Raw genomic sequence first — 16263 nt, 5'->3', positions numbered from 1 at the left:
AACAGTGTCTTTTTTTTTTTGGTACTGGGGATTGAACTCAGGACCTTGTGCTTGTGAGGCAGGCGGCAGAACCACTAAGTATCTTTGAGTTAAGAAAAACATATTTATCTAAGTTGCAATTTTTTTTTTGGTACCGGGGATTGAACTCGGGTCCTTGCGCTTGTGGGGCAGGCGGTGAAACCACTGAGCTAAATCCCTGGCCCCCTTTTTTTTGCTTTTAATAGCAAATTTATCAGCATTAAAATTATAAGCATGAAAATGTTAAATCATAATCTTTCTAAAATTGTCAAGATACACACACATGCACATATATATGAAATAATATTTTGGTAATCTTTTTAAAGTCATAGTCCAGTTAAAATCCACTTATGTGGGGCTGAGCATGGTGGTGCGAGCCTGTAATCCCAGCACTCAGGAGGCTGAGGCAGGAGGATCACTTCAAGTTCAAGGCTAGCCTGGGCTACCCAGTGATCTTAAGGCCAGCCTGAACTACATAGTGAGACCTTGTCACACACACACAATTTTTAAATAGAAAAAAATAGGGCTGGGGATTTAGCTCAGTGGTTTCGCTGCCTGCTGTGCAAGCTCAAGGACCCGAGTTCAATCCCCAGTACCAAAATAGAAAAAAGTATGTGTGTGTGTGTGTGTGTGTGTATTTAAGACCAGAAGTAGGTAGGGCTGGGAATTTAGCTCAGTGGTGCCTTGCCTGCCTCGAAAGCACAAGGTCCTGAGTTCAATCCCTGGTACTGGAAAAAAAAAAAGATCAGATGTTAATTTGTCTTCTTGAGAATCATGGTGGGTTTGTTCAGCTAAGTGGTAAATATTTCTTCGTCTTTTCTATGTTTAGTTATGAATAACTGCTTTGTTGAAGTAAGCAAGGCCTAAAGTCTTGGAGGTAGCAATCATTTAATTTTTGTTATTGTTGTTAAATTGTGACTCTGTGTTACCTATATCTATCAGCTTTAATCTTTTGCTTACCTCCTCAGGGAGCACTCAACATCAACGACAGAACCATACCTCAGCCTCCTGTCCTTCAGCTCTCAGTGGAGAATTTGAGCAGGGATGGTGCTTTCCTCATGGATGCCGGCTCTGTGAGTTGTTGGCATGTCCTGCCCTTCCTCACTGCGTAATTCTGCAGCTTTATAGCACTGGGCCTCACTTCCTTTAGTATCTGTCTTCTTGAACAGATGACAGACTCTTTAACCTATGTGTATGTGTGTCTGCCAATTGCTGCCTCTCTGGCCTCCTTGTCACGCCATCCATACATCTCGCCAGTGTTTAAGTGCTAATTGTTATTAGTTCAGTCACAGGCTGCACAGTCTCACAAAATATACCCATCCTTTTGATCTCTCAACATACTCACTGGCAAAGTGAGTCGGCAGACTGTTGACTGCCTGTCAAATAATTTTATTCTTATTCACAGGTACTGATGCTTTGGATTGGAAAAAACTGTGCACAAAATTTTCTCACCCAAGTTCTAGGAGTTCAAAACTATGCATCAATTCCACAGACCATGGTAAGCCTCTTTTACTCATTATAGAAGACTTAAAAGACATGCCAAAGAGGGCAAAAACATAACTGTCCCAATTTGAAATCAGAAATTAGCACTGCAGATTTTTCTAAAAGATAAAAATGTTCCCACAAGTTGTGTTTCTTTTCTCACTAAACATCCTCTTTTTATGTTTTTTAATTTGTAAGCGTGTATGGGGGGGGGGGGCTGTGTCTCCTTGCGTGGACCAGGCAAGCCTCAAGCTCTTGGGCTCAGCAATCGTCCTGTTGCAGCCTCTCGGGAAGCTGGGACTCAAAGCCTGTGCTACCATGCAAGCTTACAGTATCTTATATTTTATTTTATTTTTATTTATTTATTTTTTTGGTACCAGGGATCGAACTTGGGTCCTTGCACTTGCGCAGCAGGTGGCAAAACCACTGAGCTAAATCCCCGGCCAGTATCTTATATTATAATGGTGCTCTTTCTGTTAATGTGCGTGGTTGACTTGTTAGTCTGTTCAAACGTGCTTAAAGAGGCTGTTGTGCAACTGTAATCCCAGCTATGCTGGCGCTTGAGGCAGGAGGATTACAAGTTTGAAGTCTGCCTGAGCTAAAGTGAGACTTTCTGAAAATTTAAAAATTTAAAAATAAATAAAGGAAGACTAGAGGTGTGGGTCAATGGTAGAGTGTAGCCCTGGGTTCACATCTCCAGCACTGAAAAAATAAAAGGGGGTGGCGATGGAGATTAGTGGTGGATCACCTCTGAGTTCAGTCCCTAGTATCACACATACACACAAAGAAGACGATACTCATACTCATGTGGAGAAAATAGTGAATTTAGTTAATGACCCTCCCCACCCCTCAAAAAAAGCTTGCCTCAGGTGGCATTAGTGTTAGGGCTGTGTGTGCGTGTGTGCGTGTGTGTGTGTGTGTGTGTGTGTGTTTGGCAAGGAACTGCTTGCTCTTTGACCGAGCCTTAAACCATTGCTTTGGAGCAGGAACTAAGCCAGTTGCCACCCTGGTTCACCTAGGGAACGACATCAGTGTCTGTTGAATTAATGTTGGTTATTAAAATAATGATGGACCTTTGTCACTAGTTGTGTGATCTTGAACAAGTCACAAAACAGGCTCATTTATAAAATGGGGCTGCTCTTTTTTATGAAGGAATAACTGAAGTATTCCATGAGAAGTCACTTATAAGATAGTATTTGGGTAGTTTTGAATTTTAAATTCAAATTAGTAATAGTTTTATTTAGTGTCATTTTTCAGTCCCTACTGCTAGTTTGTATCCAACTCTGGAATATGTGTTTTATTTTATCACTTTTTTTTCCCCTGGTACTGGGGATTGAACACAGTACCTTGTGCTTGTGAGGCAGGTGCATTGGCACTCAGCTAAATTCCTGGCCCTTTATCACTTTTTCATATTGATGCCTTCTATGACTCCATTCATGGAAATCATCAGAAAATTCCATGTATTTACAAAGACAGGTCATGATTCTAGCTAGGACAAGCACTAGCCCTCAGGCTGTGAATGGATGAATAGGTATTTTAGGTAATTTTATGTATTGTGTGGGGCTGCTTTATGTAACACCAGTGGAGTGGAGTGGTCTCAGCAGAGACCTAGTGACCTCCGAGGCAAACCAATTTACTCTAGTCCAACAGAATCACCAGGCGATCCATGAACATGTTAAAATTCGAGAAGTGGTGTAGACTGTTCGATGCGTAACTAAATTATATATTCTTGGTTTTGTTTAACAGACAGAACTTCCAGATCTCGATACACCAGAATCTGCCAGGACGATAGCTTTCATCTCTTGGCTTAGAGAGCAGAGGCCGTTTTTCCCGATACTTTATATAATAAGGTAAGTTGAATTTTTCATTTGTAAAATAATGTGTTTGGTCTTGCAAGGACCTCTTTTGAATTGCAGATATATGTAACTTAAGCAGGCATTCACAAGAATATAAAAGGGAAGGGAGTGCCGTTTTGTGGTAGAGCTTTTCCTTAGTATGGGCAAGGCCCTGAGTTCCATCCCTAGCACTGCGACATTCTCATCCTCATCCTCAGCCCCATCTAGTAATTCTTCTCAGTAAGTAGTACTAAACTGAGTCAGGCGTGGTGGCACACACCTGTAATCCCAGCACTCTGGGAAGCAGAGGCTGGAGGAGCACAGATTTGATCCGAGTCTGGTTAACTTAGTGACTTTGTAAGACCCTCTTTCAAAATAAAAAATAAGGGCCGGGGATTTAGCTCAGTGGTTCCACTGCCTGCCTTTTGAGCACAAGATCCCGAGTTCCATCACTGGTACAAAAAAACCCAAACAAACAAAATAAAAAAGGGGGCAGGGAGATAGCGCAGTGCAAATGTCCTGCCCCCCCCCCGCACTAAATTGTGCTTTATAACCAATTGCTGGATTTACTAAATTTAATGAACTTTTTAGTAAAACACGCCACTGTTTCTTCTAATTCCACTAAAAATTTTCCCCCTTAAACATGGAGTTTACATTATGAACCAAATAATCTTAGAAAAAGCCTCTAGAAGTAGGTATTTGTAGGCTAAATATTGTGATAGTTATTAAACCCCATGACGAATCCACTATTTTACTATTACATTTTATCTAACATATATAAATATTTGTGTTTTTTATTTCTAAGGGATGAGAGTCCAATGAAAGCAAACTTCCTTCAGAACATGGTAGAAGACAGAACAGAATCTGCATTATCATATTATGAATTCCTCTTGCATATACAACAGCAAGTGAATAAATAAACGAAGAAACTTGACTTGGTTATTGCTAAGGAAATGACAATAATGCAGAATTCCTGGGAATGTGTGATACCTTCCTTTTCTCTTTAAGTTTGTGAACTAATGTGATGATTAAGATGTTTTCACTGTGATTTCATCAAACTCTAGCAAATAAAGGACCACAGCAGAGAATCAAACGTGCAACTCTGAAACACTATTTTTCAAATCAAAATATATCTACATATGATTGGATACTTTTTTTTTCCTTTGCTGCCAATTATGTTTGACTTGTTAAGGATGAAAATAAGACACAACATTGCAGAGGCAAAGTACATTTTGTAAAATAAAGACTTCTGTGTTCTACATGTATATTTCTCATTTTTTAATTTTTCTGAATTTTTGGCTGCTACATTTAAAACCTCATACGACTAAGTATTGCAGGGAAGTAACAAATCCATTGATAATCTTTTAAAATCATACAATTAAAAAAATAAAATCAATTTAAAGTTAAATAAAATGTAGAACTAGAATTTGTTCCTCATTTCTGGTGTTTGGATTTTTTGGTTTTGTTCCTTTTTTAAGGAAGGAAAAGGTTACTGGCTAAAACTAGAGTAAACTAACTCTAGGCTAGTTTGAGAAGAGTATGAAGTAATGCGCTGAGCTTTGCATTCTGTCAGTATTCTCTACAGTTGAAGAACAAAGGCACTAACTATCATTTGAAGGGGAAGCTATCATTAGGTGTTCTGATCTGCTGTGGAGGATTTGAACATGCTGTTTTCTTCTGCAGCGGAAAGAATTTGAGCTGCCTTCATAAATGTATCGGGACTGGCAATGATAATAGGGAGATGAGAAATTAGTTACCTTGATCCTGCAAGTGGGTTTTTGTTGGGTGCATTTCTGCTCTGTGATATATAATAAAAGTATTATTTTGGTGAAATGAGGATGAATGAAGTAAGTTAAAAATATCTCAAATACATCAGCAACATTTTTCTAAGGCATTTCATAAGTAAATTGGAAGCCATCTTCCAATAAGAAGTATTTATTCTGGGATATTCAACCTATGAAAGCATGAATGCTGCTGTTTGACTTGGTGGATATTAAGATTACACAATTCCAGTTTGTTGAAGTTATGAAGGAAACTTGATTGATGAACATGCTTACAAGACTGCTTTTTTGATTCAGCTAGAGAAATATAGTCAGGACTATGAAGCGAGTTTTGTTTACAAATAGGTAAATTATACATCTGTAATTTAAAGTGCTGTGATACAATATCTTTAAAAGTGGCGCAGATTTCACAGAATCGTCTTGTATGAACTTTTTAAGATATTTGTGTGTAATACTTGATGAAACTTTTCTTATAGGTTGGAAAATGTGTTTACAATCTTGGTCTTACACGATCACCAATGAAACAGTAACTTTCAGGTTTACGTCCACATGGGCTGACTTCAACTGAGTTGTTAGGGTTAGAGAAGAAGCTCCCTATAGAGTGTACAACTACTGTTTGCCAGCTGGATCAGAGTAATGGGTTTCATGAAAATATTATCTCCCATGAGCAGTGTTAAGATTTGCTTTCAGTGTGCAAGTGGTACATTGAGCTGGAAGTTTCCTCGAACGTGGCTTCATTTATTAGGAAGCAGTTTTCAAACTCTACCAAATTAAATTATATTTTCCTTTTTAAGAAACAGTCATTATGTACTGGTGTTTCTTTAACTAAAATTTTCTTCTAAATGTGACTTTAAATGTTGATGTTTGTAGGTCCTTTCTTAATAGTAGTAAGGACTTTTCCAGAGGGAAACATTTGTGCTTCTAGGGATAATCTTCCTTGTGCCTCACTATATCCCTAAGTGGGTATGACTTGTTATTACCATGTGCTTTGTTAGTATAGTTCACGAATTTACTTTTAAAAATTATTTTAGATACTGTATAACATGTGCAATCCAGAATAATTTTGTAACAGGTCATAAAATACATAACTTATGTATTTTGTTCTCCAAATAAAGAAATGAACCTTTTGGGAATATTGATAAAAAACAATTATTTTTTAAAATATTGAATGTTTTTTAGTTTGATTTTTTTTTTTTTTTGGTAGTAGGGCACTGCCTTATCATCCTGTATTACTTTTTGATGCAAAGCAACTAGTATTTACACTATGCCATATTTTTTTTATCGTAGTTGTAAATTATGAAAGATCCTTGAATTTTCTACAGATCTACAACTACTAAAGTAACAGACAAGGGCAATCTTGGTATATAAATCTGAGCATGGCAGTTCTACCATAAGAAGTACTCTATTTTTCTAATTTCTAGAATTTTTAAAATAACATTTCTGTAAGTCTGACATACTAATATTTAACCAAGCAGTACCATTTATTTTAGTTCGCATATATTTTCTCATTGTTTTTAATTTAATGTAATGTATTGAGTCTAATAGACTGTTTTGCAATAATTAGAGTAAAAGATGTATTTCTTATAATCAAAGATGCATAACAGCTCTTATCTAGGGGACCACCAAATGTGATTTCAAGATTTTGTTAACTAGTACAAATATAATCCTTATATAGAAATTTTAATTTTGTAAAGTAGTGTATAATATTGTACCATTAAATTCTTGTTCTCAGATTCCAGTGTGTATCAATCTTCAGTGTGCTGTGTTAAATCTTGCTCTCTGAAATGAGACAAGATTTGTCTTCCTTTTTACAGTTTGTAATTTTCACTGTTTATTCCTGTAAAAACAAAGTCATTTGTAACCCATGCAAACAATTGTTTGATCTGTGCTAACTTATCAAATTGGCTATTCAATAAAGTTAATTGAAAGAGCTTACATACAGTGACTGGTTCTTTAAAGTGATGGAAAGAACTTGCCAACCACTGAGTAGTGCTATCTTATGCATCTAAGTTAAGTCAATGAAAAACTATTGCTGAAGGTGCTCTACATCTCTTAGGTATATTTCTAGGAGATCATAACTGGTTTTGCCTTGCTAGGTAGGGCTCAAACCCAGGGCCTTGCCTGGTATAAAGTGAATTCTTAATGCCTGCTCCACAAGTAGAGCTGGGTTTGCATTGTAGATTGAAATTCATTTGAAGATAATCTGTTAGCTTTCTTTTTCTTTTTCTTTTTTTGTTTTTGAGAGGGTCTTGCTATGCAGTTCAGGCAGGCCTTGAACTCACTAGGTAGCCAAGGCTGTCCTCAAACTCGCGGTACTCACATACACCCCTGAGAAGTGATAGGAAGGATAATCAGTGAACTACAAAGACTCCAAAATGGGTAAGTATGGAATCTGAACTCTTGACACTTCAAATTTCATGACTAAATGAGGGTCAGGTATCAACACATCTGTCTAAAGAACTGAAACTTTTGGCTTCCGTGGGCTCTGAAATGAGACAGTCTTATTTATCCTGGAGTTGTAGTTAGCCAACTTTGTGTATTAAAGGGGAGAACAGGGCTGTGGCTGAGTGGTAGAGACTTTGCCTAGCAGGTACAAAGCCTTGGCCTTGATCCTCAGCACCAAAAAACAACAAAACAAGATTTAGAAAAGAGGAAGTATGTTGTTACTTGTACATTTGTTTTTTTAAAAACATTACTCTTTTTGGGGCAGGAATTTAGCTCAGTGGTGCTGTGCCTACCTGGCAAGTATGAAGTCCTGACTTCGATCCCTGGTACAAAAAAACCAAAAAACTTTATTCTTTTTTAATGTATATGTTTATCATACATAATGGTCACATTCACCATGGGGTATTTGTACCTGCACATATATCTTTTTTTTTTCAGTACTGGGAATCGAACTCAGGACCTTGTGCTTGCCAGACAGGTGCGGTGCCAGTGAGCTACATTCCCAGCCCTGTACGTAATATGCCTTAATTTTTTCCCATTCCCCTCCCCTCCAACCTTCTTTAATTCCCCATTTATACAACCTTTGTCTCCATTTTTTCCTTCCATTCTTTTTGTTTTACTTGTATATGTATGACAATATACATTTCTCCAATTATATAACCACAATCAGATGTTCATTTACAGCCCAAAGAGGTCTTCAAAATGACTTTATTTTTTTTTATTTTTTGGTACTGGGGATCGAACTCGTGTCCTTGTGCTTGTGCAGCAGGTGGTGAAACCACTGAGCTAAATCCCCGGCCCTAAAATGACTTTATTAATGCCAGTTTGAAAGTTTGTAGCCTAGGGCTCGACAGAAAACATGAATATTTTAGATAACTGGTGAGATTCCAAGTTAGTTGAATGAGTTTTGGGGATCTATTTACAACTAAAAAAAATTTTTTTTTTGAGACAGGATCTTGCTGTGCTGCACAGGCTGGCTGTGCCACCATGCCTGGTTTGAAGATTTAACACTTCTCTTTGTCAGATAAGAGGGTACTGGGCACCAAATCCAGGCCTGAAAATTAAATTGACAGAACAGATTCACAGGAGAAGGTAGGTATACACATTTTCCTCTTAAGTTTTACAAAGTGGCAAAACCCAAATGCTTTTATACTAGGTCAATCAGAGAGGGACATGTGAGAAAGTAAGGTCTACGAGGAGGCTAAAGGGAGGCAAGAATTATTTTTAGCGAGTTCTGTTGGTGCAGAATTCTCTGAGTCCCAACTTCCTGTCCTCTGTAAGAATTTTTTCTCCTTGTATAGGGAGGGCAGCTCTCCTGTTGGAATTTTATCTCTTGTTTTTAAGAACAAGGAGGAAGGCTGGATGTGGCAATGCATGCCCATATTCCCAGCACTCCGGAGGCCTCAGCAGGAGAACTGAAAAGGTGGAGGCCTGCCTGGGTTCCATTATGAGTGCAAGGCCAGCCTGCCTGGACTACACAGTGAGACCTTGTCTCAAGAACTGTTCCAAACTCCTTCAGTTTTTAAGCACAGCCACATGTTGTGAGGTGTTATGCACATATCTGGCTTAGAGGAAGTGAAAAATTTGCCCTAACTAAACCCCAGAAAGCAAAAAACAGTGGGGCTAGGGATGTAGCTCAGTGGTAATGTGTTTGTCTAACATGTGCTGGGCTCTGACTTCCCATCCTTCCATCCCCAGTACCAAGAAAGAAAGAAAAAAAGGCCCTGAAACACTCAATGTGACTCTGAATAATTAATTATACTAATTGTAAATAATTATTATGTAATGATTGTAATTAATTATTGGGAACTTTGAGGAGTGGTAGTTTACCCTGTTATAAAACATTGATTATATCAAGTCATATTAGAAAGAACAACTACTTAGAAAGGGAAAGGAAAAACTGATAGTGAAAAAAGAGTACCTTCTTCAGGGACAAAACATGGAAAACGTGAAATCCTGTCTGTGTTCCCTAAATTCCTTCTTTGGGTATCTTTAACATTTCCGTACAACAAGTCACTTTAGAAGAGTGCTTCGAACAGTGGGTACTGAGGAGTTAGAGCCTGAAGCCTCACAAGTTGGTGGTAGGGTGGTACACTCTGGGAGGTTGAGGCATGAGGATCACAAGTTTGAGCCCACTCTAGGCAATTTGGCCACTTAGCAAGACCCTGTCTCAAAATTTAAAAATAGGCCTGGAGATAAAGCTCAGAGTGCATGTGCTAGAGGCTGCTTGAAGGCTGAAGGAGGCATGAATTTATATTATTTTATTTTTAGGTGCTGAGGATTTAACCCAAGGCCTCGTGCATGTATGTGTTCTACCACTCAGCTGCACCCCTAGATGACCAGAAAAACTGCCATTGTCGGGCAGTAACAAATCCTCATGAATATCACTGTGGAGTAATGTTCAAAAGTTGCATCATCCAAACACCCAAGTGATTTTTCTCCCAGCCCACAAAATCCACATGCTGAACTTTAGTATTTTACATTGCTTATAAAATACTGCAGAACAGAATATTCAGTGCCATCTAAAATTAGTTTTTTTCCCTTTGGCTCACCGTCTGGCTGTCCAGTGTGTTATGCTGAGGCCTGATCTTGTAAGGAGAGTACCATTTGATAGGTCTCCTCATGTTGAAATTGTTACACTACCTATTGCTTTTCAACTCTGAATACTGAAAGATGTTTAACAGTTGTTCATGAGAAAATTATTAAGTCAAATTTCTCACTCATTTTGGGATTGATTTCCTAAAGTTTATTATTATTTTTTTTCCTACTGGTGATTGAAGCCCATGTTCTTCTCAATGGGTGACATTTTCAGCCCTTTTTTGTTTCTGAGATAGGGTCTTGCTAAACCACTAAGTTTCCCAGGCTGGCCTCAAAAATTCAAACCTCCTGCCTCAGCCTCCTAAAGTGCTGGGATTACAGGTTGTAGCATCACCCAGCTCTCACTCTACATTTTTAACTGGGCCCCAAGATGACTCAGATCCTCGTTAAAGGTCAAGAAAGGGCCTCTGTAAACTCTGTATGAAGACAAGAACCCCAGTGTCCACTCCAGCAGCTGCATTTCCCTCGGCTCTCATAAAGGACTTTTGTGAGGATAAAATGCAGTCTGGCTGGGCTGGTAGCTCAGTGGTAGAGAGTTTGCCTTGCATGTGTGAGGCCCTGGGTTTGATGTTCAGTGGGAAAAAAAAACAAAAAAAAATTTAAAAATACACTCAACCCATTGTATCTATGGATTCCACATCCTCATATTCAACCAGCCATAGATTTAAAATATACGAGAGAAAAAAAACCTTGCATCTGTACTGAACACACACAGACTGCCCTGTTGTTGTTCCCTAAACAGTACAGTGTAACAGCTGTGTGACATTCACATTGTGCTAATTAAAACCAAAACCGGCAGGACCCTTTTAAGTGATCCTGACCACTCCAATGGTGGCAAAAGTAAAGAGTCGTTCCTTTCGGGTCCACTTCTGTCTGCAAAAGGCTCCCCTTTTCCAGTGGACAGAAACTGAACCCATGTCCACGAAGATCATCCAGCTGCCTCCTGTGACTTGAAGAGATCAAAGCCTCAGCCAGACAGCCCCATGAATCTCTCTCTTCATAACTTTTCCTGTTTCTCGACCATCCTAATAGAAAAATTCCCCCATTATTCGCCCTCTTCCTCCCTAGACACTATAATCCAAGACCTATGTCTACAGGGAACCCTCTCAGACTCGTCTCCAGAACAAATCAGCACCTTTACTTCCTGTGTTCTCCTGCTGCGAGCCTTTCTTTCTCAATACTACTCATCCTCTTAATCCCTAACTCCGCAACACAGACCCTTCCTGGTTAGATTCTTCTCATCTCAAACAAAGAATTGAATGAAGTGAGCAAAAAATGATTATAAAGTTTATTTGAAAAAGTAAAAGCAAAGAACGAGGAACAAACTGGCTCTGCAGAGCAAGCTTGGGCCAAAAAGAAGAGAAAACTAAGATAAAAGTACACCCTGGAAAGTGCAAGGACCCGAGTTTGATCTCCGGTACCAAAAAAAAAAAGTACACCCTAGAGGACACAGGGTGGGCTCCTGTGCAGAAAGCCACAAATAGCCTCCATCCTCCAAGTTTAACTAACCTAAAAACCTAACCGAAATTGGTGATTGCTGGGTACTGAACTGCTTTTCTTGGGGACACCTGTCCACTTATTGTCAGAATTATCACTCACCCTTACTAGGATGCACCTTTCGTAATGTGGGAAGAGAATAGAAACCACAATCCATTGTCCCCTCCTATTTTATCCCAACACTGGTTTTCAACTGTCAGGGAAAATTCCCATATTGTCCCCACTCCTCAAAGCCCATTCTAGGGACTTCACACACATCAGAAAAGAGAGATGCCTAATGAAATGGCCAGAGTTGCCCAGAGGCCTGTGAATCCGTCTTCTACCCAGTGACAGACTTGAGGATCAAAGCTCAGGTGGGATTGCGGCCCCTGCTGCAGGGAGTCAAGACACCCTGAACTGGATGAGGGTTTGAGTAGCTTAGTGGTGGGTTGGTGCACACAGAGGCAGATCTGGCTGGAAGCCAGGAAAATGGAACCAGGACTGCACCCAAGGTGGGAGAATATTCTGGAAGTGGAGGAGTGACCAGAGGAAGGGAGCTTATGGTGTCTTGTAACATCTTGTCTTGAAGCTGGGCTCTGGTCCCCTTGCCCATGGTTGGTCAAATTCAAATCCTGTGTTTGCTGCAGTTTGTATGTATACTGTAAGCTTTGCTCCCAAGGTTAGTCTTGAAGGATGAAGGAAACAGTTTTAACAGATGAAGAAACTGTTCTGTGCATGGTTGATAGAAAGCCTAACTTTCTGTTGTTTTCTAACTATACCCATCATCTGCCCTGGCACTTCCAGACTTTTCCAAGTCTTTTTGGGCTTCTTCCCATCAGATAGCAAGGTTCTTGTTTATGGGGGATATGGACATCCGTGGGAGGCCTCAGCCATCACATAGGACCCCAGAAACAGTCTCCCATGTGAGCTCCAGTCTTCCCAACTGGGTTATGGGCACAGGCTTCTTTTCTCATTGGATCGAAATCTGTGTTCTTCTTCCATGTAAGTTTGCTTTTATTATAGGTCAAAGAAAGACCTGATATTCTTGCCAGGGATCCCTTTAGGCCAAAGCAAAACAGAATAGAGAAAAAACAGTAAGCAGCACCTGAACCATTCTTTGTGATTGTTCTGTAATTGATCATAACCCTCTTATATATCTATATTACTCTGAATACTCCTCTGATCAAAACAGAAAGCCTAATCTTCAATGAGATAATGTTCCAGAAAGTATTAGTTCTTTTAGTTGTACAGACTTAGTACTGTATTAATACAAGTGCAATGTTGGTACTTCCTGTGAGTGAGTTCCGCCACAGACATGGCAGGTATTTAATCAGTTTCATTTAATGAATGAAGAGCAATACATTTTCTGTATATCCTTACTTATTCGTTAATAAGTCCATTAACTTTTCTTCCTATAATCTGTTACCTAAAGGGCTTCATCTACACTCTTCTGTAATGTGCTCCCCCCTGGATGGAACCTAGCAGACTGTCCCAGGTGGATTTAAGAGGTCAACACAAACCCTATACTTTTTAGAACTTCATAGGACTGAATCAGACTTGAGCCAGTGCCTTCCCACCTCTCTTCCCATCTAAGCATGTCCACTGCACACTGGACCAGTCACCAATAATTGGGCTTTCATCAGTACTTCGGCCTTCTGCAGCTTGTGTGTCATGGCTAGCCCAGGGAAGGGAATGAGGAACTCACTCCAGGAGGAATCAGTGTGGGAGGGCTGGCATGGACAGCTTCAGGGACACTGTGGCTCAGAGCACTGACCTCACAGCTGAGGAGAGGGCACTGGAATTCAACCTGGGAGGCAAGTGGTCCCCACCCTGCCTCTTGCAGGACCCTGCCCATACTATAGCTCTGGCTTATTCCCCTCAAAAGGAGACAAGAGACATTGATGAAGTAGACCAGGCCCTGCTGGCTTCTGGGGTAGTCCAATTGGCAGGTTCAACCAGCAAGAGGCAGCCAGACTTGGAAAGGAAACCAGAACCTTTGAGGAGCATCTTTGAAATCTTCTGATTTAGGCCGACCATAAAAGATGCATTCTACATAAGAGCCATATGTGTGTGTGTGTGTGTGTGTGTGCGCGCGCACGCGCATGTGTGTATGTACACACACGAGCACACATCCCTGAATGAGAGGTTATGTCACATGATTCAGTTTAGCTCTACTTCATTTTATTGTATTCTGTTCAATTGCATTTTGTTGTATTCTATTTCAGTTGGTTAAGTTTTATATAAAAAAAATCCTGGTTGAAACCTACCAAATAGATTTCAAGTTTTAATTAGTGCAGAATGAAAAACACTTCTTAGTGGATTTCCTATGGATAGTTCTATGTAGATCATGCATCATCCAACTATTCTGAGACCCCATGAAAGGGACCAGAGAGACGTGGGATCCAGCCTGGACTCGTGAATCTGAATCTTGTGTCTTTTCATTTTCTATTTTTTAATTTTTAGTTTAATTCCTGGGTTGATGCTTGTAAATTGCTTATGGCAAGTAGCTTTGTTAGTATTTGGAACCCTTAGGAAATGGCTACTTCTCAGAAGTGTCTTCCAGGTGTAGCTGGCTTTTGGGTTTTGAGTCTGTTGCAAGATCCTACCTCTTTAATTTATTGGAGATGAGATGTTTCTGCCTACTTGGCCTAGCCCTGGTTCTTAGGCACTGGCCTGTCATATTTTTTATGACTCTTGGGCAATCTCTGTCTTGATATACCAGGAAGAACAACTGATTAGAACAGTTATGTTGCCTTGGCTAAAGTAGTACAATCAGCAGCAACAATGGCATCAAACACAGCCTAGAAAATGACAAATTGTGGTAACTATTAATTTTTCACCTTTAACTATATGAACTAGATTTGTGGCTGTATAACAAAATCTAAAACGAACCAGAAAATTGTGTGCAGTAAATAAGCCCTCAGTATAGTGATCTTACCCTTTGGGGAGAAAATTTAAAAGGAGTTGGGGGGTGGGGATAGAGAAATATAAGAAGAGGAAGAGATTAGAAGCAAGGCTGGAGGACAAAGGAACATCACACAAACTTTGGGAAAATGGTGATGAAGACAGGAAGGAAAGAGGGAAGAAAAAAAAACAAGAACAGAACAAAACAGCAACAAAAAACTAGAGACTATGTTCTCACTCATATAAAAATAAGAACAAACAAGAAAAAACGAAACAAAAATAAGAAAAGAGAAATAAAAAAAGCAGAAAACAAAAAAAATGTCCACTTCAAGGCGTGTCTCTGCTGTCACTGGTAGGCAGCATGGGCATTGTACAGATCCGAGTTAATCCCAGCAAGCCAGCCGCTGTAGCTTTACGACAGGGTAGTGAGCAACCCCAGCAAGCCTGCACCTTTAGTTCCTCTGAAGTTCAGCCTGGTTTCTGGCTGTGAGGCTGGAACTGGACCTGTGGAGCCTGCAGCGTTCCACCTGCTGGCTGGACCTGGGCTCCCTGACCTCCTGCGGGTTTGAACTCAGACACTGACACTGGAAGCCACGACAGAGCCGGCGCGAAGCTGTCCTGAGTTCTGAGTTCAGCAGTTCCTCGTTCGGCCCCTCTCCAAGATGGCTGCTGGCCAGTTGCGCTCTCCTGAGGGACATCAAGCCCCAGCAACTCACCGACCACTGGCCTGTTTCTCTGCTGAGGTCTCTGGGGTCGCCCTTCCCACGCAGTGAGTCTGGGCGCAGGGAGACAGCGTTGCCTGTGACCTCCTTCTTTGTTGGAGATTCTCTCTTCGCTGTCTCCGTGGGCTTCAATTCTCTCTTCACATCCTTTCTGGGTCGCAGGGACTCCCGCCCTTCTTTTCCTCATGTTGCTTTATTCCGGGCCTGGACACCAAACTTGGGAGACCCTCTCCCTGCTGCTCACCAAGCCACCATTTTCCCGGAAGTTCACTGTGAAACATGAAGGACTTCTGGGAACATAGATCCTAATGTGGGCCCAAACCCTGGTTTTGTTCATAATTTCACTATCAGGAATTCTGAGGGAAAATCAATGTGCTGATTTATTCCAGGAAATTAGGACCGTAATCCTAATAAACATCAGTATGACCAATGAGGACAGTACTAGATTTGGCATCCTCTGGGAAGATGGTGTTTGGAAATGCCCCACTTCACTAAGCAATGTAAAAAGAAATCAGTTGAGCCCTGCAATAGAGCCACTTTCTCCAAAGCAGATAAAGCACTTGAATTCATTGTTCATAAAAGGTCACTTGGAAACTTCATGTTCAAAAGCCAACATGAGGTCTGCTAGGTGGTCCAGATAAGAAACAGTCTTAGTCACTTCCCTTGTCACTGGAACAAAATACCCAACCCTAAAATTTAATGAGGAGAGATTTATTCTGGCTCATGTTTTAGAAATTTCAGTGCTTGCACGGTCTGCAGCATGGTGGACAGGGCTGGACAGGGAAAAGCTCCTCAGCTGTCACTGACCGGAAGCAGAGCCTGAAGGGTGAAGCCAGGGAGGAGATCGACCCTTCCGGGTCATGGCCCCAGTGGCCCACCCCTTCCAACCAGACCCCACCTGCGGACACCAGGCCAGCTGTGACGTCCCCATGATCCAGTCACCCTCCACAGGCAAGGCCTCTGAGCACAGGAGGCTTTGGCTGGACAACCAGGTAGAAACCA

General features: G+C 40.6%; 1 protein-coding gene across 3 annotated transcripts in view; it reads left to right on the top strand.

Moving 5' to 3' along the window:
* Positions 1-7051, top strand: part of Sec24a (SEC24 homolog A, COPII component) — a 71092-nt gene extending 64041 nt beyond the window's left edge. For all 3 annotated transcript variants that reach the window (XM_004836554.4, XM_021241019.2, XM_021241017.2), the window contains 4 exons: positions 987-1091; positions 1424-1516; positions 3247-3350; positions 4141-7051. In XM_004836554.4, coding sequence (XP_004836611.2) covers positions 987-1091; positions 1424-1516; positions 3247-3350; positions 4141-4255 — 417 coding nt within the window. In that variant the 3' untranslated portion in view covers positions 4256-7051. The remainder of the gene's footprint in view (positions 1-986; positions 1092-1423; positions 1517-3246; positions 3351-4140) is intronic.
* The last annotated feature ends 9212 nt before the right edge of the window (positions 7052-16263 follow it).

Source organism: Heterocephalus glaber, unplaced genomic scaffold (assembly GCF_053883595.1).
Source record: "Heterocephalus glaber isolate CG9 unplaced genomic scaffold, H.glaber_assembly_v1.0 deba00001606, whole genome shotgun sequence".
NCBI classification, from domain to species: Eukaryota; Metazoa; Chordata; class Mammalia; order Rodentia; family Bathyergidae; genus Heterocephalus; species Heterocephalus glaber.
Note: the sequence above shows the minus strand (reverse complement) of the source record. Positions and strands in the feature narration are given on the sequence as shown.